Source organism: Parus major, chromosome 1 (assembly GCF_001522545.3).
Source record: "Parus major isolate Abel chromosome 1, Parus_major1.1, whole genome shotgun sequence".
Classification (NCBI taxonomy): Eukaryota; Metazoa; Chordata; class Aves; order Passeriformes; family Paridae; genus Parus; species Parus major.
The window spans coordinates 2,376,465-2,403,502 of NC_031768.1; the positions used below are offsets into that span (position 1 = coordinate 2,376,465).

The following is a 27,038-nucleotide window of genomic DNA, read 5'->3' on the forward strand; positions in this document are numbered from 1 at the left end:
AACAAGCTGTAAAAAATCCAATGTTGTCCCACATTTTAGTGAAACCATCAGTCCAAAGTAGCACAATTTTTATAGCTAAAATTATAAGATATGTACATAACAACCAGCAGCTGTAGGAAATGCTAGAAAAGGCAGTAATAAAGTTATTTTCTCCATGTTCAAGTCTCACTCCTTACCTCTGCTCTTCAGCTGTTGCCCCATTCCCCTCTCTCCTCCTCCCACACAGCCTCTGCTTTTTCATCTGCTATCAAACCAGATCCACCAGCTCTTCCTCCTGCATTTTTTCTCTCCAAAAAAAAAAGTTCTTATCCTCATCAGTCAAGGAGCATGCTCTGAATTACACACTCCATGGAGAACTCTCATCCTGACTTTTCTCAGGCCTGGAGTTCTCTGGTCTCCCCTGGCCCGCTGGCACTTGACTCACTTTTATTATCTTGTGTATTCAGTAAGAAATAGGTAAAGAGAGGAGATAATTTCTGAAACTTGAGGTGGCCAATATGGCTAATACAATAAAATTATACACAGATTTAAATAATTACATATTTTTAAACATATAAACACACAAATACACATACACAAGACTGTATATACAATTATGGAGCTATACAGGTGCAGGACCAAACTTCATCCCCACTCTGGATCCTCTGGGAAATGCTGGCACAGATAAAACTCTGACCAGCTGAAATTCCTAAAATTAAATCACCTCATCCTGTGAAGAACAGCTCTGGATGATTTAACTGTAAAATACAGGTTGCCCTGATGGATCTTTACACAGGATACTTTTCCTGGTAGAAGGAAAATACATGTACCACGAAAACAGACAGCATAAGATGTATTCTGATTATTTTTTTTCCTTCTGAGAAAACCTTGCATTGAAATTCCCATAAATCCTTTGTCATTCATGTCACCAGTCCAAGGGCCAAGTGAGTACAGTGGATTATTAAAGTAGAGCACGTTCTGCTTGTTGGGAACACCCACTGCAACCCACCACCCCCCCAAAAAAAAAGAGATTTCACAGGACACTTGCAGCAGAAACTTTCTGATTTCAGCTAACAGCTGCTCTTTAATCAGCTTTTCACTCTAAGAACTGCATCATGTCAGCCAGACAGGCACATGCCAAATTCCACCCCTCCTGCACCTGGAATTTCGTGATTTCCTCAACATGTCAGAAACCATTGCTGGAAACTGTCAGAGGATAAACACAGCAACCTCTGAGGCAGCCCCTTCCCCATCAGCTGCTGCCACAAGTCACACCTGATAATGGTTTTTTTGGAGTCTCTGCCCAGTGATAAACTCTGAGAGCACCACTGTGTCTTTTAAATCATTAATTAAACTCCTATCTTCATTCTCCAGAATAAATCCAGCTGGATAAATTTCAGTAATAAACTTTGTGTTGAAGACCAATTTTTTTTCTGCATATTGCTGCATAATTGAATTGTCAAAGGAATAAAAAACATATTCAGAAAACCTGAATGTTGCAAATGCAGTGTTTCAAAGCTGAAATTTGCAGTTCTTTTCTTTTTTTTGAAGAGTGATATAAGAAGATGCTTCTATTTCCTCTTGGCTATACACATTTATTTATCTATATATTTCTTCAGCTTGTCCCTTGAATTCAAACCATTAATTTAAAAATTCGAAACTATGAATTCAAAAAATTAATTAATGTTAATTAAATATATATTCTGGCCATAATTTGTTCAGAAGTGAAGCTACAAAAGGAGCTCTTAATGAAACTGTCAGACAAGCACCACAACAATTTCCCATTGTGGGAAGGAGGCGTCATTTCTGAGCAATGGTAACTCGAGAGGATCTCACCAGGCTCCAGCTGATGCCAAGGCTGCTCTCATTTTCCCAGTCTCACTTCCATAAATTAGCTGCAGGCCCCATGGACAGTCAGGGAGTATTGAGGGTTTTTTTTTTTTATGTTTGGAAATCCTCCACTTTTGTCAGATCTTTACCAGTGAGGTCAGAGCGGTGCCAAATGGCTGCGGCTCCGCAGTGTTTGTCACAAGGCAGGGATTCCTGCTCTCCCAAATCCCCCATCTGCTCCAAATCCCCTGACTCCAAAGGATTCATCAGGAGCCACTTTAACTACAGCCTTCTCACCAAGGCACAACCTGGACTTGGATCATTCTGCCACCCAGGGTTTGACTTTCTGAATTTAGATCCCCATCACAACATATTAGCACAGAAATACACATACACAAGACTGTATATAGAATTAAGGAGCTATACAGGTGCAGGACCAAACTTCATCCCCACTCTGGATCCTCTAGGAAATGCTGGCAGAGATAAAACTGTGACCAGCTGAAATTCCTGAAATTAAATCACCTCATCCTGTGAAGAACAGCTCTGGATGATCTAACAGTAAAATACAGGTTGCCCTGATGGATCTTTACACAAGATACTTTTCCTGGTAGAAGGAAAATACATGTACCACGAAAACAGACAGCTGAAACTAAGCAAAGTCAGCCTCACCACTCTGCTGAGTAACAAAATTTCACCTGCACTCAAAAAACGCTCAGGCCTGGTGCTGCTCTCTGTCATCTCCAGAGTGAGAAGTCAGCAGCAGATTGAGACCACAAACGTTTTAAATATATATTACATAAGCCATTCTGGGGGGATAATGAAATTTTCCATTCTCTCCAGCACAGAAGGAACATGCCTGGTGAAGAAAGTGGTTGTGAAGTATCATGCACACTGCCTCAAAGCCAGCCTTGAAACATGAGAGAATCCAATTCCACGAGTGGCACTTTGGTCAGACGCCAGCACATCATAATTTTATATCAGAGTTAGCTCCACAGAAAGATTAAATGCTACTCAGTACAAAAGGCACTAACTTTTAGTTCTCACAGCAGCATAAAGACCCTTTTTATGGAGACTGCTATAAACAACATACTTTCTTCCACCCCTCAAAGCTTCCTGCATTTTCCAAACGATCCTCAAAAGTATTTATTGAATCAACACACGGCCCAAAAATTGTTTACAAACCATAATGCAAAGTAAGAATGCTGCTCATTATTCTGTGCCTACAAATGTCCTTCGTGCTTGTTTAACAGGAACAGCATGTTTGCTACCATCCTGCAGAAGGAAAACAAAATTTGAAGTAGAGAAGTGTAAAATAAAGGCAATGTTTGTCAGATTTCCCTCTCTCCTGAATAAATGGGAAATATTCCCTGAAGATAAACAGCAAAATAGGAAAAGGTGTCTTTAACCACCACCTGGAATTACTTGGTTCCATGTGGAATTCCCTTCATCTCCCATCAAGATTTCTTAATTGGGAATGTTTTACTGTATTCTGACACTACATGCCATTGATTCCTGTGGAATTTCAAAGGCTGGTTTAAAACTGAGGAAATATTATACAGGGCAGTTGCTGCAAACATGTAAAGATATTTTCATGCAAATCTATATCCAACACACCACGCATAAAATGCTTTCCATCCCTCCCTTGTTTTTGCCCTTGAAATCCAGCTCAGAAGTGTCCCCTGCTGGCAAACACCTTCCCCTCACTCCAAGAGATGTCGAAAAGGCTCAGCTGCATCCAGCTTTGGGAGCAACAGAAATTCCTGGTGATTTTCATCAGTGACAACATTAATGTGGCTCAGCTGGGCAGGGACACTGGTCAGTACTGGAAACACCTGCAGCATCCCAGCTTTTCCTCAAAAAAAACCAGCTCCAAGAAAAAGGCTGAAAAAAATTTTAAAGAGTGAACAAATTAGGAGATAATCCAGCCTTCTAATAATTAGAGAATTCCAGAATGGATTGGGTTAGGAGGGACCTTAAAGATCACCTCATTCCCACCCCAGCCATGGCAGGGCCACCTCCCACTGTCCCAGGAGCTCCCAATGTCCAGCCTGGCCTTGGGCACTGCCAGGGATCCAGGGGCAGCCCCAGCTGCTCTGGCAATTCCATCCCAGCCCCTGCCCACCCTGCCAGGGAACAATCCCTGCCCAAGATCCCATCCAGCCCTGCCCTCTGGCAGCTTGAAGCCACATTTACAGGAGGCAGCACGAACAAAGCTCATTTGTCACTCAAATCCTGTCTCCCACCAGGATAAACAATCTGTCAATTGACCACTTGAATTTTTGTCTCACAAATCAGTAAAAGGCCTTTTATAGCTTCACAGCCATGCTGCACTATAGGGTATAAAAAATTTGCCTCTGAATAAAGAGCCAAGAAATTTTTCTTGAAAGATTTTCCTGTGACTGCGTCATTCACCCTCACTATCTTCTACCTGCAGTCTCTAGTTTATTCCTGATATCTTGAATTATCAGGGTGGGAAGAGCCCTTCAGGACCATCCAGTGCCCCCCCAGCCCCAGCACCATCACCCCAAACCCTGTCCCCACATTCAGACTCCTCTGGGACAATTCCAGTGACTCCAAACCTCCCTGGGCAGCTCATCCCAAGGCCTGACCGCTCTTCCAGGGAATTTTACTTTCCCAATCTCCACCCTGAGCCTCCCCTGGTGCCATTTGAGGCCATTTCCTCTCATTTTTTCCCTGTCCCTCCTGTCAGGAGTTGTGCAGAGCAGTGAGGACCCCCCTGAGCCTCCTTTTCTCCAGACTCCAGTTCTATGAGGAAGCTACAAATAAAATAATAAAGTAACAAAAGTAATAAAGTAATAAAAATGTGCAGAGTAACAGATGACTGAGGAGAAAGAAGAAAGATGTGCTAAAATACACAGAATTTATTCCACCACGTGGAATCAACGCTTGTGTGACAAGCATTACAAATGTTCACTGAGGAACAAGAGGAAATATCACTGAGATACAAAAACCAGACCAAAGCAGCTCTGAGCTGTTGAATTTGGACACAATTCCTGTGTGATTTCATTATCCTGAGTGCTAATGAAAGAAAAATAAGAAAAAAGGGAGCTACAGACTGTCAAAAACCACATTCTTGGAGAACAATTCCATTCAGACCCACACTCCAACACCAGCAAACAGCAGGAATCATTGTCAGAATCCAAACACTGACACTTCCCATGAATGACAAGACTAAAAAAAGTTTGCTTTATAATTTGTGTGGCCCTTCTGGGTTTGCAAGTTTTTGTTGTAAAGAAACAGAAGCGAATTTGAGGAGGGCAGAAGGAAGAACACAAAACCAGCAAACACAAACCCACCCTCTCTGCAAACACAGACAACTCAAAACCTTGCAGCCCAACAAATTCCTTTGAATTTATTATTGAAAAGACCCCTAAACCCACAGAGTTAAATTACAAATATCTTTAATTGATAGCACAGCTATCACTCTTAAGGTGAAGTTTTACAGATGCATTAAATCCATCCCCCAAAACCAGTAAGGTGCTTCATCAAATACACATTTTTATTGGTATAGATGCATTTATATTGCTGTATCTAATTTTTTTTTGCCTTGAAGCTAATTTGCCTTGAAAGATATTTTCATTTCTAGCCAAGAAACAAACTGGGGAAAGCTTTCAAGTACAAATGTTTTTGCTCATTTCAAATAATACGCATAATATATTAAAAAAAGTAAAAAAAAATATTAGACACAAATTATTTATCAGTGATTTATTCAGGTCTCTCACAGTCTGTTGTTCATTTAATATTTTTCTCAGGTCTTATGTTACTTCTGAGCCAGAGAAAAGAGCAAATTTCCATTCTGGAATAAATAATTCCAAAGGTATTTGGAATGTTTGGCTTTTGTTCTACTGCCTGTAAGTCAGGGATGATGCTCACACTTTGAGGATAACAGAAAACAAGCAGATCTCCCATTTTGTAGATTTTGCACTTTTGGTTCACTTATAAACCAAAAACTTGGATAATAAGAAAAACTCTGGAGTTTGAGTGTAACTACCCCTGATTTTAGCACTGGAAACTTTAAAAACCCCCAGAAGTTGAATCTCAAGTCCTCCAACACCCATGAATATGCATGGAAATATTTCAGAAACAATTGTCTCAAAATGTACCCTGAAATCAGGGTTCATTATAGTGTTAGCTGGGAGTTCAAATTTCCCATCCTCAAAGGAAGATTTATTCAGGATAAAGGAACTCCACATTTTCTTGGCTGACATAATGGAGCTGGAATTTAAAAGCTGACGATGCCACCCCAGAACCAAGACGTGGAAATCTGCTCTGACTGAGCTGATTCTGCTCCAGCTACTGAGTTACTCAAATACACCAAAATTTTTTGGAGCCTGAGGAGTTTTTACTCAAGTTTTCAGATGAGCAAATGTGTGGGTGTAACAATTCCTAGTGGGAATAATCACCACTGGGACAAATCTCTTTCTTCAAGGAGTAAATCCTCGGTTTGAAACCTAGGCTGAAACTCCCGGCAATAAAACACGATCCTGGCGTTTATGTCTGAAAAATTATCCTTGGAGGTGGCTGAAAGAGCAAATATTTGAGAGTTTAAAGGCAAAGCTGCAGAAAAAATCAGATCTCTATGCTTGGAGCTGCCACTGAACATGTGGGTGCCAGAGCAGGGGTTGGGACATTTGAGTCCCCCCCTCCCCACAGGGACACAGAATTTCCCTCTCAATTTCCTCAACTGCTCTGCAGCCCTGCAAGGAAAGGAGAAAAGACAAAGGTGCTGGGCTTTGGTGTCAATACTGGCCTCTAAAAATGCATTTAGCATCAAGTTGTGTAGATTTAATTAAGCTTTTAATCAGAATTTTGATTGTTCTTCATTCAAATGCTTTGTTGTTGTTGTAGCAGAATTCTGCCTAATATCTAAAATTCTTTAAGATGGGCATGACCATCCATTATTCAGACAGCAGAGCTATTATTTAAATTTAAAAATACAATAATTCCAGTTCTGATCACGTTTTGTTGGCTTTTTTTAATCCATGCAGCAAGACCTGGGTTTTAAGGTCCATGAACTGGAAATTAAAAACTTCAAAATGTGAATCCTAAGGAGGAAAAGAAACAAAATTTCCAACCCACCCCTCAGGAACAGCTTCAAATTCCACTGCAGAAGGCACCAAGCAAGACTCACAGAGTGGAGAGGAACATCTTAAACTCTTAATAATCACATTTTTGTCAATCAGCAGCATAGCTTTGATGGGATTATTAACAGCATCTCAACAATGACACAGAAAAATACAGAATTTACACAAAGGAAAAATCTATTTGCTCACAGAATAAAGTTTAGAATTTTATTTGATGCCCAAAATGTAGCAGAAAACAAATCTGGTGAAAGTTCTGAAGTGATAAAAGATGGAAGAGCTACCAAGGAAATCCCACAGAAGAGGGGACAGCTCTGCTGTCAATTAAAGAACTCCCCAAAGCAGCACTTAAAATTGAAAGAATTTTAAAATTACCCAAAAAAAAACCCCTCAGCTTTATTTTTTCTTAATGGAGTAGAAAATGCAGAGCAAACCCAATTATTATTTCTTCCTCATGAGCAGAAGAAGCTCAGGGTTCCTAAAATTAATTAGAAAAAATCTGAGCAGGTGAGGGGAACCAGCAGTTTTTAAACACAATGGAAACTCCATTTCCAGTTTGGGGGTGAGGAATTATTCCTGAGCTGCCAAGTCTCAGGAATAGTAAAAGTATTTTTCATTATTTTTGGATCTGTTAACAGGACCTTGAGTTTGTTTGACCATTCATTGACTCATTCTGGCATTTTTATTACAAGGAAATCTAAGAAAATCATCCCAAAATCACTTGCTGGCAACACAGTTAAAGGTTTCCTCAAATAATTCACATTTTTTGTATCTCCTGGCTCTCTGGGAAAGCAAGGAGACCTATGGAGAACAGGATGGATGGAGAAAAAGAAATGATTTGTGAGAAAGCTAAGCTCTAACACATTCATTATTTATTTTATAAATAAATAATATGTGTTAATATTATAAATAATAAATAATAATGTGCTCTGTCCTCGTTAGGAACTGCAGTTGTAACACACAAGTTGCAATTTCCTTTTACAGTCTGGAATTATATCATAATTATATCATAATTCCAGAGGGAAAGACATTAAAACAATTAATAAACACAGCAAAACTACCATTAAAATATGTGAATAAAACAATTAAAATCACGTGAAAAGACAGTAAAATTAATAAAGTTTAGGAATAAAATAATTTATTAATAGAATTTAGGAGTAAAATTTTAAAAACTAATTGTGGTATAAACTTTAACTAAAGAATATACAGTTAAAATATCTTTACCTGATGGTCTGCAACCCTGGTATATGCCACTAGATGGCAAGTTTGGATAGAAATTAGCTGAATTTGAATTTATGACACTTTTGAAAGCTCCAAAGGCATTGGATAGAACCAATCATGAAAAAAATAAATAGTGAAAGAGGAGAACAAAAATAGGAAGAGTTCAATAAGTAAGTCTTGTGTCTAGAGCACATTTAATGAAAGTCAGAAAGGTTAAATGGGTTTTATTTATTTCCACACTGCCACACAAACAGAGAATCAATTCACCCACGATTTTGATGTTTTAAAGAAAAACAAGTGAAAAATGACAGTTTTATATATTCTTCACAATTCTGCAGAGCAGTGGCTCATTGAGAGCTGACATTTCAATTATAAATATTCCCAGGAAATGTTACAACACTCTCAGGAATCAAGATTTTCCCTGAGCAATCCTAGACCCTTCCCTATTCACTCTGCTCTTCACAAATCTGCATTTCCTCTTTTGAGGAGAAAAAAAAAAGGAATTCCTCTTGCTATGCAGAATTTTTTATCCTGATTTAAAAGAAAAACAAATCCTCTTTTCCAAAGCAGTTCTAGCTCACTACAGCCTTAACAAGGCATTAAAAAGTTCTTACCAGAAATAGAGCAAATATAGAAATACAGTAAAATGAACAAAATTCCCTGTGGTGAAATCCAGAACTCATTCTAGCAGAGAACAAAACAGCAGTGGATTAAAAATTAAACTTTGTGTTTACCTGTCTGTTGAAAACTCTACAAACAAACACTGCAGGGTTGAAGAGAACACTGAATTTCCCTGGCAGGGGAAATCCCAGCTTACCTCGTCTGGAGAGAGCAGATAAATGGGTGTTAACACAGGAATTTCACTCTTTTCACAGCTCAGCCCAAGGCAAGTCAGGATCTCCTTGAGAACTTCATATCTCTTGGAATTGCTCAACTTGAGCAAATTAAAATCCTCTTCAGTTTGCACATCCAGGGAATTGCTGTGCAGCTCCAAATGGGCCTGACAGGACAAGTATATTAAATTAGTAAAAGATTTTTAAACTATTAAATAAATAAATAAATTTTAAATAAATTTTAAATAAATTTAAATATTTTTTAAAATATTAAATTAGTAAAAGATTTTTAAACTATTAAATAAATAAATAAATTTTAAATAAATTTTAAATAAATTTAAATATTTTTAAAATATTTAATATATTTTCAATAAAATATATTTCAATATAAATAAATATATTAAAAAATAAAATCAGTTTCCAGTTCAGGGATCAACAGCTGTCAATACACCACGATTTCCTCTGAAGCCTACCCAAAATTTCACTTTTTAGTAAACTTTTTCTGGAGGAGATGACCAAACTTGTATTTACCAATTTAAATTTAACCTTCTGCTTCAGAAGTCATATTGTGGCTTGTACACAAGCAGAATTCAATTACAATTAAAATGACAGTAAAATCGAAATTCCATTAAAATTCCATTAAAATTCCATTAAAATTGAAAGAGCTTTTTAGAAGTTGTACAAGACAGGGAGAACTCAAGCAAGTCACATGAATTTAGTGGAAATCAGTGCAGATAAAGAAACCCTTCTGTCCAAAAAAGTTCCTTTCTCACCTGGTAGAAAATCACTCCTCACAGCTGAAGCAGATCCTTAAAAGTTGAAATAAAATGCAAGAGGAAAAAAATATCCTTCCCAGACCTCTTTTGTGTCCCAAGATATTTCAAAGCCATTGTACTCTCTGCAGATTCATTAATTGCTATTAAATAAAGCCCTTATTTTTGTTCATTTCTTCCATTTTACAAAATGTAATGATGTCCTTTGTGGTTTATATATATTTTTATATATTGAATTTCAGGGAAATGAATGAGTGTGGCTGCCCAAGGCCAGGCTGGATATTGGGAGCTCCTGGGACAGTGGGAGGTGTCCCTGCCATGGCTGGGGTGGGATAATTTTAAGATCTCTTCCAACCCAAACCATTCCATGATTGTATAAAAATCATTAAAAAGGAGGCAGGACACACCCACCCACCAGAGGAGTACAGAAAAAAGGGAAACAAATCTACCAGAATATTTCATGGCTGATGTCACTGCCTGTCCCCTGGAAACAATAAGAGCTTTTCAAATCCAGACTGGAAGTCATTTAGAATTATAAAATGCCACACTAATCCTTTTAATCTGATTTTTGAAGCTGTGCTCTGATGCCCTTCTTTCTTTTCCTGGGGAAAACCTCTGGAGTATTAAGTTTTACAACAGCAGGAGGATCAATTTGAAGGGTGCAACAAAGCAGAACTTGCAAGGACAGAATCAAATCCATTTTCTGGCAGCAGCACATGGGTGGCAGAGCTGCCTACAAAAAATAGCAATAAATATACTACAATGTCAAACAGAGTTCCCAAAAATCCAACAGATTTCAGTTGATAAAAGACAAAAACACTTCTAAGAAACCCCCTGAATATTTCTGAGCTCCATAACTGCTACAAGAGTCTTGACATCTGATCCCTGAGCAGTTAAATTTCAGTGCCCTGGGCTCCTGAGAAAGTTCCCTACCTAAAATATTGGTAAAAATCAAACCTTTCATAAAGTTTGTTCATCTTTTATATTCCTTAACTTCATCTTGGAAATTAAACCTGTCTCTGTTTTTCTCAATGTGTTTGGCAGATTTATTTCTAAACTTCATGGTACCTCTTATCAGCCTTTCCATCACTTAAAACTTTAACTGGGAATATTTCAATCATTTCAATAATCAGTGACCATCATTTACCTTCCCATGGAAGCTTCCTCACCCATTATCCAGAAGGTAAAATTAAGAAAAAAAATATTATGAACACTTGAACTTCTCCGTTTAATTTTTTGAGGGTTTTTTTGGGCTGTTTTGGTGGGTTTTTAACCAGAAATCAAAACATCATAATACTGGAGAGGCCCCTGTTTCCTGGGATATTATTTTTAAGTGGAATGAATGATTTTGGCTTATCCTAGACTACCCCAATTCCACCCCCCAGATTCTCTATTTGGTAGGAGCAGAATGTTTAACATTTAAAGCTTTAAAGCCTGAATAAGGACTCAGGAAACGAAGTTTCCAGCAAGGTTTATTCTGCACTTCTTGCTTTGCCAAAATTCCTATTTTTGTAAGGATTTTGTGGAGTTTATTTCCCAGCTCCCAAGATCTGCTCAAGCTGTACTCCTGTACCACTTCCAGCAGGCAGAAAGGGAAAGCTCTGCTCTGGAATATGACAAAATCCCAGAAAAACTGGGGTTGGAAGGGACCTCTGGAGATGATCCACCCCAACCCCCTGCTCAGGCAGGGTCACCTGAAGCAGGGGACACAGGAAAGTGTCCAGGTGGGTTTGGAATGTCTCCAGAAAGGGACACTCCATCACTTCCCTGAGTGAAGTGCCCCTCCATGGAAGGAGATTCCTCCTCATGTGGAGGTAGAACTTGATGGGGTTTAGTTTATGGCCAGTGCTCCTTGTGATGTCACTGGGCACCACCAGGAAGTTTGGCACCATCCTCTGGCACCCAGATATTGGAGGTATTTCCATGGATTGATGAGTAAAATTCCTGCTTCCTGCACAAAACTGTTCCTTGTTTTACCACCCTCTGTGATCTTGCCTGATCCACACATGCCTGGCTCCATGGTGAAAAGCAGGAATCGTTTCCACAGCAGTGACATTCCCATTCTTTAACACCAAGAGAAACCCACCCTGTACATCCAGGACCTCCATTTATACCTGGCAGGGTGGGCAGGGGCTGGGATGGAATTGCCAGAGCAGCTGGGGCTGCCCCTGGATCCCTGGCAGTGCCCAAGGCCAGGCTGGACATTGGGAGCTCCTGGGACAGTGGGAGGTGGCCCTGCCATGGCTGGGGTGACACTGGATGAGCTTTAATTCCCTCCCAACCCAAACCATTCCATGATTCCCCTCCTCCCCTCAACAGGAATCCCCAAGAACATGCAATGGTAACAACTTTTTAGGACTGCACACCATGAAGCAATGAGGAAATGAATTCTCCCCTGCTCCCTGTACCTGGGAAAGGATGGCTTCTCCTCCACTGCTCCCATGAGGCAGATGCACAATAACCATGTCTTTATCAGCATTATTTAATCGACTCAACACCTTCACTCTGCTGGCATCTCCCTTCATCCCTTCCTCAAAAACACAGCCACTGACCAGGAGGTTCAGCTTCACCTCGGTGCTGTCCTTTTTAGAGACCAGCAGCTCATGCACAGCCTTCCTCAGTTTGTTTTTGTGCTTTATCTGCACGCCCCCAAAGGTGAAGGACGAAGAAAACCCAAGAATCTTCCCCCCTTTGGACAGAAATTTCATAAATTGCTTGTGGCTGCCCTCAGGAATGGGCTCCTCTGTGGCAATGACCAGCAGCAGGGAGTTGTCAATCCAGGGATCCCTGAGCACTCGCTCCTGGTGCAGCTGGTAGATGGTGTAGCTCTCAGCATCGATGCATTCCCTGAGGACTGACTTCACCTGCTCAAACCTCTCTTTGGCAGCCTCAGAGCCCAGGTAAATCAATATATTAGGGGGTTTCCCAGTGAGGTTTATTCTTTTCATTCCTTTTTCCAGCTGTTCATCCTCCTTCTCCTCCGTTCTGCTGCTGCAATCATCGGGAAGCTCGGGAATGTTTTCTGCAGAGGCGAATTTCACCGATTCAATGGTGCTGTTTTCAAGCTGCAGACACTCGTGGCAGCTGGAAAGGTGCAAGTGGTGATGCTCCCCAACTCCTGTGTCCTCATGCTCCCTTTCTTCTTCCAGCTTGGATTTCTCCTCCTCACCTCGTGCTAATCCTGATTTCCCAGCAGGAGTTACTGCATCCATGTCTGTGCTTTTCTCTTTCACCGATGGTGCCTCCTGTGCCAACTGCTTCAGAGCAGATTCCTCTAAATGGACAGCTGGAAAAAGTGAAGTGAACATAAAAAAAAGGATTGGAATAATGAGATTGAAAGGGTTATGATAAATATCATTAACAGCAGAACTTAATTTCAGTACAAATGCTCTGTCACAGCAAGAATTTCACTTCTTTGACACAACAAATCCTATTTCCCCCCCCAGAACAACAAAGCTTGGCACCTGTAAGATAAATCTAAAGACAAAATGAAGAAAACACCTCTGGAAAAATACTGCTCTTCTCAGGAGGGCAGGGTTTAAAGTCACTTGCTGCTGTTTTGAAATCAACTCTTCTGAAATAAGCTAATAAAGTGATGGTATTGGGTAATACAGATATTGAACCACATCCCTTGCACTGCTGAAGGCTGCAGATAAAGGCTTGGCACAAGAAAAGGGAGGAAAAAGATATTTGAACTGATTTCAGTCTGCAGAAAGGGAGAGAGACCCACCCACAGCAGGATCTGGGAACTAAGAATCCAAGGGAAAACAAGAAAATAAGAAGAACTGTTAAAATATTCCCCTTTCCCCCTGAAAATGATAGAAATCCAAAGATAATTCATAGCAAATACAAGTGAGAAGAGCAAAGATGATTACTGCAAGCATGAAAAGTGCAGAGCAAAGAGGAGAGAAAAAAAACTCTTCACAAGGGAGGGCTTCTTCAGCTGCTGAACCAGGAAAACACCTCAAGGCAAAATCTGAACAATTTTACTGAATCCTCCACTCACACAAAACCAAATAAATTTATTGTACTTTTAATTCAGGGAGGAACTTGATTAACAACATTTTGTTGCAACACATCAGATCAAACTTCAACCCCTTTCCTTATGAAACTCATCCCCTTTGGAGCAGAAACATGAAGCAAGATTTACTTTTTTTTAATATCTCAAAGGAATTTTACAGCTTCCACCCTCTGTTATTCCATCTAGAGCCTCCCCCAGCCTGTTCTGGAGCAGCTTCCACACAGCACTGGAAGCAAAAAGAGGCAGAAAACATTTTAAAAAGAGAGTGACTAGGACACTCTCAGCTTCCATCCTTCCTTGGGGGAATATTTATGTAGAACAGCACCAAGAGAGACAGAATTTCCCATCAGATTCCTTTGGGAGAATACTCCTGTCCTCCTGCACTTTAGCTAAATGTTGTGGATTTTGTCATTTTTTTAATTTCTGCCAGTGCACTGTGATCTACATCAAAAAAAAACCAGCAAAGCAAATACAAACCCCATAAAAAAATCCCACCCCATGTTCAGCTTTGAATACACTTTCATTTCTAATATGAAAAAAAAAGAGAATGTTTGCTTAAGAACTTCCAGTTATATGGGGTTTTTTTGTGGTTTTTTTAATAGATTTGTTAATCTAACAGACAAAACTTGAAGAAAATATTTTCTAACTTCTGGTTTGGAGCACCCTGGGATAGTGGAAGAGGTTCCAGCCCACAGCAGGGAGTGGGAATGGATTATTTTAAGGTTTCTTCCAACCCAAATCATTCCACTATCCTATGAAATTAAAACAGAGCTACAGAGGGATCAACTTCCTGAAATCCCAACAGGAAGAAAACACTGCCAAAATAAAAGCAAATTTTGCAGCTAGGTATAAAAATTATGCACAAAATCCTAAAATAACCATGAACAAAATATGTTGTGCTATTAAAAACGATCAGGAGGATACTTACAAACAATCCTGTGTGGCACCATCCCGTTATCCATCTGCAGCCTGTCTTCCAGGAAGGCTATTCCAAGGCTACTGAAATTATCTACACTGGCTTCAGCAATTAACTTAAAAGGTTCACCAGGTTTATAGGCCAAGGGTGAACAAAAGTCTGACCACTTCACAATCTAGAACAGAGCATATGGATGGCTTTCAGTTGGGAAAGGTTATGGAAAAATTCCCAAGTATCAATAATATTGTGAGTTTGTAAGAGGAACTGCAGGAGAATTGAATGCAACCTAAAGAATTTACTGAGGGAGGGTTGCTTTAGGCAGCAAAGATTGAGCCCTGATGGAACAGAACAATAATCACACCAAGTGTTGGGAGAAAACTGGGAGTACAAAGGAAGGAATCATTCCCAAAGGTCAAAGCCCTGAAAGTTCCAAGCAACAAAATGGCAGCAGAGCGTTGTCACATTCTGTAAGAAAAAAAACCTGTTTGGATTTGTTTCCTTCAGCACAAACTGCAAGCAAGAATGCTGATAAAAAAAAGAACAAAAGTAAACCACAAAAGTTTAATAAAAATTATCAGAAGCATTAACTAAATCCTGAGGGTTCAAGGTGTTTCTCTACATCAAAAATTCCTTTCTCCAAGAAAGAAACATTGCACAAGGAGGAGACACAACTGGATACACAAATCAGTTGTTCGCCTGTGAAGAAATATTTACAGACAAGGAAGCAGCACCTGCCTTCATGACCTAAAAAAAAAATAAATCAGCCTTTCCCATATTCCAAAAACTGGGAGTCAAAGTGCAATTCCCACAGAGCAGATGCAGCACTTGGGAACCACTTCCAGGAGGTTCAGCTTTTCATCAGCACACACCAGATGTAAAACTGACTGAAGTAAAGAAAAACTTATTGTGAATGAACAAAGTGAGGGTGAGCTGTCAGTTATTCTACTTGTTCATAATTAGTCCATCAGCTAAATCTACCTTTTTATTTAATTAAATGGTTTATACAAAATCCAAGAGAATCCTCCTCCAACTTTTGATTTTGTGGTATTTCCCAAGGGAACAAGAAGAAAGGGCAAACAACTTTGATGGTTCTGTCTCCTTTCTAAGCCATTCTCAAAGACAGATTCTGATCAGCACAACCCAAATGAGGCCATTCAGTCACAGAATGGGTTGAAGGAACCTTAAAACTCATCCCATCCCAGCCCTGCCATGGCAGGGCCACCTCCCACTGTCCCAGGAGCTCCCAATGTCCAGCCTGGCCTTGGGCACTGCCAGGGATCCAGGGGCAGCCCCAGCTGCTCTGGCAATTCCATCCCAGCCCCTGCCCACCCTGCCAGGGAACAATCCCTGCCCAAGATCCCGAGATCCAGCCCTGCCCTCTGCCCCTGGCAGCCATTCCCTGGCTCCTGGCCCTGCAGCCCTTGGCAATTGTCTCTCTCCAGCTTTCCTGGGGCTCCTTCAGGCCCTGCAAGGCCACCCTGAGCTCAGCCCAAAGCTTCTCCTGGCCAGGCTGAACAATGGCAGCTGGGCCAGCCTTTCCTGCCAGCAGAGCTGCTCCATCCCTCTGCTCATCCTGGAGCCTCCTCTGGGCTCTCTCCAGCAGCTCCAGCAGCTCCCTGGGCTGGGCCAGGTGGTCTCTCTGCAGGTGGGGTCTCAATCCATATTTATATTTATGGCCTTTGGGACATCTAACAAGAAACCTGGTTGGGATCTTCTGATCTGTGACTTCTGCTAACCCTTAGTGAAAAAATTCCCTTTCCAAAAGGAAAAGGGGAGCAGTGCATGGGGCTTTGGCACTTTGAAACTCCAGCTCTGTGGCACCAGAGCACGTCCCAGGTTCAATGTGACTGCCAGAATATTTAAATACTCTTTCTCATCCAAAGAAAAGGCACCAGCAGGTGTGTGTTGGTGGGCCACTCCTGGAAACTGTGAGGAAGGTTTGTTGATGCTCTTGATCTTTCTTTCGTGGCACCAAGTAAAATCTCAGGTGCAAAATGTAGTTATTGCTGCATAGTGCAAATAAAGTGAGCCCACAGAAGGAGCTCACAAAGTAAAGCTCTTGCCAAAACCTATGACCCTGAAATCCTGCTCAAGCAACAATCCACTGGATCCAGAGCAGAGTAAAAATCTTCAGGGAATATTTTCCAGCTTTCCTGCTACAATTTGAAATCAAAATTCTGTCAGAATAAAGGATGAAAGGCCAGCTCTTAGCAAGAGATGAGACATTATTCACACTCCTGTTTTCTGTGTCCCCTCATTTTCACCAGTTACAGATCACTGACAGTCATACAAAAAATGGCTTTACAGGCCAGAAGTTCCCCAAGAGCAATGTGTTCCCACAGCTCCTGGCTGTGGTGACAACCAGAAGTACCAAAATTAAGAGCATTTACTGGGTTCACACAGAAGAACAAAAACAAAATAAACCGGCAGTCTTTTTCCTCTTTAGGTTTGATTTTTTGCCTGGACTATCACTTTTGAGCTTTCTAAATCAAATTCATTATTAATGTCCACATGAGAATGCAAAATTTTCCGTGAGAATACAAAATTTTCCATCCTGAAGAAAACAAAAGCAAACCCAAGAAGATTGAAAAAAAAAAAAAAAATTAACCCCAGAAGAACAGATAATTAGAGCTTCAATGAAGATGTTATTGTGGATCTTTCTGCTACAAGAAGTAAAAATGAAATAAAAATCTTCCATCTGAGCTGTCCCAGCACTGCCCAGGTGCACTCTGAGGAAGAGGGAGGGCACAGCTTGTTTATCTCCAGAAGCAGAGCCCACCTGGATGGATTCACCTATCAAAGGCAATAAAATCATTCCCAAACCAGCTAATGAAGGTTTTCTCCAAGGAAATGTGTACCCAGTGGGATCAGGACCAGAGGATTTGAGCAGAAAAGGTCCCACCAAGCTCTGGGTGCCTTGGAGCTCCATGAAGCCAAGGATTTCCCCTGAAGCAGCACTTCTGGATATCAGTCCTGACTAAGAGGCTCCAAATCCATGTTCTGTCCTGGAACTGGCAGGGGGTGAAGGCACTCAAAGTCTGATTGCAGCCCCAAACCCAGAGCTGAGCCCATTCCCAACCTGCCCTCAGATAAATCTGTTTCCCAACCCCTCTGCTCCCCATGTTCACTCCAGCAGGGATCATCTCCTGGAAAAAGTGACCTGGAAGACACAGGATCCTCATGCAGGGAAGCAGACAGGCCATGAGCACCTGGGAATGGGATCTCCTGGAACTCCAAGGAGGAGTCTGAAACCTGATTCCAGGAAATAAGGGTGACAGATGGCCCTTTAGGGACACTCAGGACAGTGTCCACGGCCCCAGGGGTGATCCCAGCCTAGGGCAGAGCAGCCTGAATCATGGAAGAGCTCTGGAATCCCAGCAGGCAGCCCAGATGTTTTATTACAGACTTCACAGACACATCCTGACACTCACATCTGCCCTTTTCTCCATTCCCTGGAGGCAGTGAGATCCATCTCTCCTCTCTCACAGCCTTCCAGTGCCTGAAGTGGGATTAAAAAAAGCAGAAGGATTTTCCACAAAGGCCACTGTCCCAGGAGCTCCCAATGTCCAGCCTGGCCTTGGGCACTGCCAGGGATCCAGGGGCAGCCCCAGCTGCTCTGGCAATTCCATCCCAGCCCCTGCCCACCCTGCCAGGGAACAATCCCTGCCCAAGATGCCAAGATCCAGCCCTTCCCTCTGCCCCTGGCAGCCATTCCCTGGCTCCTGTCACTCCAGCCCTTGTCCAGAGTTGCTCTCCTGGAGCCCCTTCAGGCCCTGGAAGGGGCTCTCAGCTCTCCCTGGAGCTTTCCCTTCTCCAGGCTGAACAATCCCAACTTCTCCCAGTCTGGCTCCAGAGCAGGGGGGCAATTCCCACCCACAGCCAGGGAAAAACACTACTGAAAAGTCTCAACAAAATGCCTCTGGATCTGTTCAAAACACACAAAAAGAGCTTAATTATGAACAGTGATGTGAATAAAGCAATTCCCTTTTTACTCCCAATAACATCACAAACCATCTGTAACCCCTTCTGAGCAAGAAACAAAGAGAGATTCTCACCTCCTTTGAAGAGTCAGGTCCTTTCTGCAAGTTCTCTGTCTGAGCAGAAACGCTTTCTGTCACAAAAGCGATGTGTTCTGCTGGCAGCAACTTCTCAGGATGAATAAAGGGAGAAACGAGAAGCACACTCCACCTGTTCAAGTCATCAAGGAACTGAAAGAAATGGGAAAGGAAAGTAAGCCTGTACAGGAAGCAGCTAATTTAAGAATTCCTTTTTAAATTATGCCCAGCTTAAATTCAAATCTGACCCTCCAGCCTTACAGGAAGGGTGATGATTATTCACATTCCACATGAGACAAAAAAAGGGACACAGTTCTGAGCCATTACAAAGGAACACTAAAAGTAAAACTGAAAGTGGAAACCCACGTTTTTAAGCCAACTCAAACCCCAGCTTTCAGCTTTACAGGAGCAGAGACTGGAACACAAAACCCCTGAGCTGCTGGCACTGTGACTCTTGTGGGACATTTGCCACTGGCAACATCCCTCATTCACCTGATCCTCCTCTCCCATTCACACTGAATATTGAATGCTCAGGCATCTGCATCAAAATTCCTCATCCACTATAAAACTCCTAAAATATAAAGAAATAATTCATTCAGAATAAATTTTTCCATAAGTTGTTCTACCCACCACTCAGCAGAGCACTGGACAAAAGTTTTCCTCATTAAATTACAAGAGATTCTCTCTCTTGCCCCCACCAAGGAACAAATAAAGCTCAAAAACTGCAATCAGCAAACCAGCAAACACGTTTGAGACACCTCACAGCTTCTGAGTAAAACACTACATCAATTTTTAATTTTTCTGTAGATTTTGCATTGAACTTCATTTGTCTAACACACTGAAAAAACGGCAAACATTAGAAATAACTGTTTTGTTTCTGCCACACTATGAGCACACGCCTTCAGTATTTCCATGTAGAGGCAGGGGAGAATTCCCCTGTGGCACTGAATTCTAACACTAAATGTGTTGATCACTGCACACCTTAAATGAAACCACAGAATGCTGAGGCTCTGGGGGGCAGTTCACTGATCCAACCACCCTTGCTGAGCACAGAAGCTGCACAAACAAACGCTGATTTCTCCCACAGGAAAGTGAACTGAGCTCAGGAAGCTTTAAAGCACCTTAAACATCCGATTTGGCTAAAGATCAAACAACAAAAAAAAAAGCCTTTACAGGTTATGATTTATGACTTGCTAGTGTCTTAAGCAAGCTACTGATCACAGTCCAAGCTACTGAGAGAGCAAAAGAGCTCTGCTGGCTGCCTAGAAGCTAAAAAAAATAATCTTAATTAACATTTTATCTCTTCACAGGTGATGTAAAGAGCTCCCCAGCAATGCAGAGCCAGAGCCCTCACACGGAGGTGCAGCACAACAGGACCTGCCCCAGGGATCTTCAAACGCTGTCACCACGTATTTTAAAGAGACAAAAATATATTGAATAACAGCCCTGAGTCTATGCCAAACTTCATGTCAAGCTGCAGTTCCCTAGAGGGCTTCCTAGCTCCCAATAAACCGAGCAGATTATAAAATCAGTCTGCATGAATAGCACTGCAGACAGAAAAAAATGTGCTGGCTGTGCAAGGACTGAGGAGAAGCTGTTTTAGAAACGAGCAGGAGTGGAGCAAAGAGCAGAAATCAGCTGAAATCCTCTTCACAGAACAATAATCCAGAGGCAGAACTCCTCTAAACACAGCTTTGTTTTGTTTTTGAGAGCTTTATTGGAATGTGAATTAAGCATTTAACTTGGCTGTGAAAGATTCTGAGATTGCCACCATCGCTCTTGAGTGTGAAATAATCAGTTCATTAAATAGCAAAAAAAAAAAAAAAAGTTTTAAATAGAACCAACTCCATAAGCATTTCTAATCTTGCTTTCCCTCACTGCGAATGTTCTCTTTACCCACTGAACTTATGAAAAGCTTCTCTGCTTCCTGAAGAGCACTTAGCCACTGACACGCTCCATAAATCCCTTCCCAGCCATGCCTGGAACAACTGAAATAATTCCCAACCACACACACATCAACATCAGCAAAAAGCAGAGATCAAGAAAAGCCTTACCCAGACCAATTCTGACATTTAGTGACAAATTTAAAGAAATCCAACATTCATTTAAATAAATCAGACTAGCTGGGGGCAGTGCCAGGGGAGTTCCACTCCTAATCCTGAAAGTCAAGCAAGCTCACTTTCAGTTTTGCTTCCAGCAGTGCCAAGTGGAACTGGTTCAGGCACAGGATTTTTCCAGTGTCATGGGCTGCCACAGCCTCCCCCACCCCTGGGGAGTTAAAAAACTGCCATTTTCATTCTTCACCACATTTTCCTCACTTAAAACAACATTTTATCTGGGGAGGAGAGCACAGCCCTCAGTAACCAAAGGCCCAGTTCACATTCCAGGGCAGATCCAGCAACATTTTAAACTCCTGCCACCAATCTTGAATGCAAAAACACGGTGCATATTTTTAGACTGAAGCCTTATGTGTGCTCAAAGTATGTTGATGAAATGGAAAGAGGCTTTTCCCAGGGACGTGGAGTGGCAGGACAAGGGGGAATGTTCTTATACTGAAAGTGAGCAGGTTTAGATGGGATATTAGGAAGAAAAGCTGTGAGGGTGGGGAGGCCCTGGCACAGGGAGCCCAGACAAGCTGTGGCTGCTGGAAGTGACCAAGGCCAGGCTGGACATGGCAGGGGGCTGGAACAGGATCATCTTTAAGATCCCTTCCAACCCAAACCTTTCTGCGATTCTATGAAATTCTACCAAGCTCTCCCACCCAAGCTTTCCTATAATCATCGTCTTTGCAAAGCTGCACTTAATACATATACAAGCATATATATACATATGAATTTGCAGCACCCAGAGCATCCCTCAGCCCATTTCCTATCCCAACAAGCTCCAGCAAGCAGCGAGGACAGGGAACCACACCCGCACTAAAATTTCCCACTAAAGCGACCGCTCGGGTGTCGCCTCCTCCTCCCCCCTGGCTGTGACAGCGCCTGGGAATTCCCTCTGCGCGTTCTTTTTCCCAATCCCAAATCCCTGCCCGCCACCAATCCCCAAAATCAAACCCCATCCCCGTTGCTCCGCGGGGCCGGGATGCGCATCCCCCGTTCCCGCGGCAACAGCCGCATCCCCGCGGTTCTACCTGCGCCTCGCCGGTGTAGAACACCTTTCCGCCGATGCGGAGGCAGACGCGCTCCTCGGGCTGCGGCTGCCGGGCGCAGAAGGTGAAGGAGCAGCGGGAGCGGTGCAGTCTCCTCACGGTGCTGCGGACGAGCGCGGCCGAGCGCGGCCCCCAGCGCGCCCACAGGTAAAGGTAGCACAGCGTGATCAGCATGGCGGGCGCGCGGCCCCGCCCACCCTTCCCGCCCCGACCAATCGCAGCGCCGCGCGTCAGTGAGGGCGGGCGCGTTCTCAGCGCTGATTGGCTGGCGGGGCCCGGCGCGCGTGGCGCCCCGCCCCTTTTGCACCGTCGCCTTCTCCCCCCTCCTCCCGTCAGTGTGAGGGGAAGGCGGCGGGCTGGGGACGCGGCGTTGTGGGAAATGTGCAGTTCTGCGGTGTAAGAAGGAATAAAGAGTGCTCAAAATCGTTAAAAGTAGTTCGGGGCGCTGTCTCTGCAGTGCGTTAGTTGTAGACGTGCTCTGGAGGAGGAAGGAGCAGGAGCAGGCGCAGTCTTCTCGTCTCCGGCGCCACGACTCGGCTTTTCTAGGAATCGCAGAATGGTTTTGGTTAAACGGGACTTAAAGATCACCCAGCTCCACCCCCTGCCATGGGCAGGACACCTTCTACTATTCCAGGGTGTTCCAAGCCCCAGTGTCTAACCTGGCCTTGGGCACTGCCAGGGATCCAGGGACAGCCCCAGCTGCTCTGGGAAAACATTTTCCAGTGCCTCAGCACCCTCACTTAAAGAATTTCTCCTTAACATCCCATCTAACTCTACTTTCTGCCAGTTTGAAGCCATTCCCTGGCTCCTGGCCCTGCAGCCCTTGGCAATTGTCTCTCTCCAGCTTTCCTGGGGCTCCTTCAGGCCCTGCAAGGCCACCCTGAGCTCAGCCCAAAGCTTCTCCTGGCCAGGCTGAACAATGGCAGCTGGGCCAGCCTTTCCTGCCAGCAGAGCTGCTCCATCCCTCTGCTCATCCTGGAGCCTCCTCTGGGCTCTCTCCAGCAGCTCCAGCTGCTCCCTGGGCTGGGTCCCAGGGCTGGGGGTGGTCTCTCTTTAGGTGAGGTCTCACCTGAGCAGGGCACAGGGACAGAATTCCCCCCTCGCCTGCTGCTTCCACCAACTGTGATGGAGCCCAGGATAAATCTTCTGCTTCTCCAAATCTCAAACTATCCTGATGGACAACAGGGAAGGATTTAATCTTCCTCAGGAATGACTTCACATTGCTACCTTACCTTTTTCCAAGACTGATGGGGTCCTAAAGGCAGAGCATTCCGTTTTGTATCCCACACAGAACCAGGAGAAGACACCTGTCCCCAGATCCCATTCCTGAAGCCACCAAAGCCACAAATGGGTGCATTTAATTTCAACTGGGTGTTGGATTCACCAAATGAGAAAGGGCTGAACACTGACTGGACCAGAGTGAAGAACAGCCTGGCAGGGAATAAAACTGTAGGATTAACATGTGCCAGATGTGTATAAGAGACAGAGAAAGGGCTGAACACTGACTGGACCAGAGTGAAGAACAGCCTGGCAGGGAATAAAACTGTAGGATTAACATGTGCCATGTGTGCTGCAAACATAAATTGCTCCTTCAGAACTCACACCAGACAGCAAGTTACACTTTACTCCTCCAATATATCTATGCACAAAAGTTATCAAATACTTTCTGAATTGTATAGGGCAAGTAATCACAACACAGCTCTGGGAAAGAAAGGTGTGCAGCAGTCTGATCCTAGCAGATAATCACTGTGTGAGTGAAAAGAGGACATAGAACAAAGATGCAAAATGCAAGGCTACAAGAAAGAAGCCAACACCTACATTGACAGACACCTGACAGTTGTTTCCTGAACAGGGTAGGAAGCCACAACCTTTTTTTATTTTTCTGAACTCAAGGTCTTGTCCTGCACTTGGGAATTTAGTGCAATAGGTATCCTAAAATAACAGTTATCCCTAAGTGGATGTCTAGCAATAGCATGCTGCCTCTGCAGATAAACAAGGAACAAATTGGCTCTGCCCTCACATTTCAAGTGAAAGGAGGGGAGGAAATGGTTTTAAGTTGTGCCAGGGGATGTTCAGGAAAAGTTTTTTTTCTGTGGAAGAGCGGTCAGGCCTTGGGATGAGCTGCCCAGGGAGGTTTGGAGTCGCTGTCCTTGGGATTGTTCAGGAGGAGTCTGGATGTGGCCCTTGGGGACAGGGTTTGGGGTGGTGCTGGATGATTGATCCTAAAGGGCTCTTCCAGCCCTGAGGATTCTGTCATTGTCCAACCTTGAACATCTCCAGGAATGGGATAATATTTCCACAACTCACAGCACAAACAGATTACAGTTTCAGTTGTAAGGCCAAACATTTTAAGTAATTCTTCATCTCAGGCTTCAGAAACACCAATCTTGTGCTGCTGCCATATCCTGCCCTCCACAGAGAGGAGCAGATCTGCAGTGCTCCTCACCTGGCACCTCACACTGCTCCTTTGTGTGACTTCACCTTGTGCAGGAAGTCCAAACACTTAACCGGGCACATCAAAAGAAAGAAAACAATCTCCAAAGCAAGCTCTCAACTCTGGAATTCACTTTCCCCAGGGTTAGTTCAACAGCACATGCACTGCTGACCCCGGGGTCTGCACAAAGCTGAGCTGTTTTTGTAACCTTTCCATGGGCAGGAACGTGCTTGGCTTCAAATCCTGCACTGCCATCGAATGCAGCCAGCTCCACAATGAGCATTTTTTGATTTTTGAGGTTCCCCTACCCTGGAAAAGTTTATGAGGAAATGAGGAAACTGAATCAAATCCTCACTATGCAAGGGAATTTAAAGCAGAACAGGCAAAACCAGTCCCTGTTTCAACACAAGCTCCTGCTTATGTTGCATAAAATTAATTTAGAGCTGTAAAGTTGCTGGAGGTTCTTCACTTTCTGTTATAGTGGAACTTGGACTTAATCATGACAAGCTTTGACTAAAAAGTTCAGAATTTTAGATTGGGAAAACATTCTGTTGTCATTATTTTTATTATTAAACTGAAGCCTTGCACGCAGCAGGGAATTTACTAAAACAGGTTTTCTAAACTAAAATAACCACATCAGTCAGCTCCTCTTTACAGGAGGGTGGAAGGAAGCCTTGGGAAAAACAGGGAGTAATATCAGCTCTCAAACCTCCCAGCTCTGTGTAACCTTGGAGAAGCTGACCTTCTGTTTTTGACTTGAAGGGAATATTTTGAGACTGGCCTTGCTGTGCTTTGTGACCAGCTGGTTCCTTCTCCTTCTGCTCCTTAAAAGCTTTTCCAAGGATTTGTCTGGGAGGAGCTTTGTCTGCTATCAGTGTCTTTATTTTTTGGTTTACTATCAGCTATTATTCAAAACTATAAATGCTGTAGAGGTGTCCAAGTTCCCCAAATATACCAATTTATATTCTTGCAAATGCACTATTGCCTTCATGGAAAAACTGCATAAAAGCCATTTCTCACAAAGATAAAAACCTCTTTTAATTAACACAAAATGATTAGCACAGGGGTCAATTTTCTGTAGAAGTTGAATCTGTCAAAGTTTTTCCCAGGTAATGTCAGAGATCTGAACAATTCCCCTGACTTCTTGGAAAACTTTTCTGATTCTGTGCTCTTCACCAAATATCAAAAATTAAACACCTTACATTAAAATCAAGTGTACTGCAAAAAGGAACCTGACTTTAGTTAATGATTTCCACAAAAATGCCAATTAAAGTTCTTTGGTTTGATTGATTTGTACTTTAATGTAATATTCACATTTTTTTCTCCATGTACCTATATTTAATTACGTTGCAGCTTCATCACCGAAGTTGTAATTACAGTAATTTTGTAATAAATTTGGTCTTGCAGGGCTTTATCAAGAGATTTAATTGAGAATAACTTTGCATCTTCTGGAGTGTTACATTTCAGCAGTTCAGGCTCTAGTCCTACACTAACAGCCGTGTTGGCAGAGGAATAAATCAATTATCCTCACATCCAGATCTGATTGCAAGATCACAGATATCAATTCTTCAATACAAACTTCCCTTTCAACTCTCAAGTAAAATCAAGATTAAATAAAACCCAGCTGCTGAAATTAAATATGTGGAGGTCAGACTGTAATTTAGCAAGATATTTAATTACACTTTAGTGTTTATTTAGTGTTTAATTACACTTTAAAGTTTGCCATTTTTCCTCAGGGCCTGTGCTGTTATTTAACAAATATTTTAGATTTTTCATATTGTTCACCATGTTCTTTGTTCTATTAATTTTACTGGTTTTGGTACAGAAATGTTCAAAGGGATTGAGACTCTGCAAGTATTTTTTATTTAGAACAGGGCACTGTTTATTTATTTACAACTTCACAGGTATCACAAGGTACATGGGAGGGAGTAGACTTAGTCTGAAGGTGCCCAGTTCACACTAAGTAATCTGGTCAGTAAATAAAATTATTTTTCCTTTTCTGGGAAAAAAGTTCACATTAAAATTTAGATTTTTTTTTTTAGGATCTGGATGAATTTTCCCAAGACATGCAAAAAGTGCATTTCCAGAGTGTATCTAAGAAAGAGCAAATTTTGATTCTACAATAATCCTGAGAATTCTGTAAATTCACATTCAGTAAAACAGCACCAGAAAGATAAATTGGATAAATGGGTGTTGTATCCCATGGGATTTCCTAACCAAAAATTAACAAAACCCCTCTGTTTTCCTGGAATTGCTGTCCCTGGAAGAGCCTCCAAGGTGAGAGCCTGTCCTACCTTTGAAAATCCTCTCCTAAAGGACATTTCCCTGCTTTTACCCTGTTTGTTTTAGGTGAGATCCTTGGGAAGCTCACCCAGAGGAGGGGCTCAGAGCCTCTCCCAGGTTTTGGAGCATCTTTTACCCTGTTTGTTTTAGGTGAGATCCTTGGGAAGTTCACCCAGAGGAGGGGCTCAGAGCACCCAAATCCATGGAGGGAGCAGCCAGGAGCCGCTCCTGGGATTCCCAGCAGCTCCTGCCACAGCCAGGGCAGCACCTGGGCAGGTAAGGCAGGAACAGGGAGGCTTTTCCACCTTGGGAATCTCCAGCTGTGAGTATGGGATTATTCCATTGACTAGAAACCTGAAAACACTTGTCAACTTCAGGAGTAAAGGGAAAAATATATTTCTGAAAGTGTTCCTCGTTATTTTGTTTTGCTGAAACTTCCT

The 27,038-nt window shown here is 42.5% G+C and overlaps 1 protein-coding gene and 1 non-coding gene across 5 annotated transcripts in view; one reads left to right on the forward strand and one right to left on the reverse strand.

Moving 5' to 3' along the window:
- The window catches only part of HLCS (holocarboxylase synthetase), a 142,810-nt gene extending 120,726 nt beyond the window's left edge, over positions 1-22,084 (reverse strand). For all 4 annotated transcript variants that reach the window (XR_001520718.3, XR_004499747.1, XM_033518671.1 and 1 more), the window contains exons 1-5: positions 21,864-22,084; positions 18,731-18,883; positions 14,688-14,850; positions 12,147-13,024; positions 8,950-9,132 (exon numbers count right to left, since the gene is read on the reverse strand). Coding sequence is in view for 2 of the 4 variants with exons in the window: in XM_033518671.1 (XP_033374562.1) it covers positions 8,950-9,132; positions 12,147-13,024; positions 14,688-14,850; positions 18,731-18,883; positions 21,864-22,055 (1,569 nt within the window). In the remaining 2 variants the exon portion in view is untranslated. The remainder of the gene's footprint in view (positions 1-8,949; positions 9,133-12,146; positions 13,025-14,687; positions 14,851-18,730; positions 18,884-21,863) is intronic.
- A 1,530-nt stretch (positions 22,085-23,614) lies between these two features.
- LOC107213223 lies at positions 23,615-26,837 on the forward strand. Its single transcript, XR_004499812.1, has 3 exons — positions 23,615-23,734; positions 26,358-26,592; positions 26,749-26,837. It is a non-coding gene; the product is annotated as an uncharacterized LOC107213223 (transcript).
- Positions 26,838-27,038: the final 201 nt, after the last annotated feature.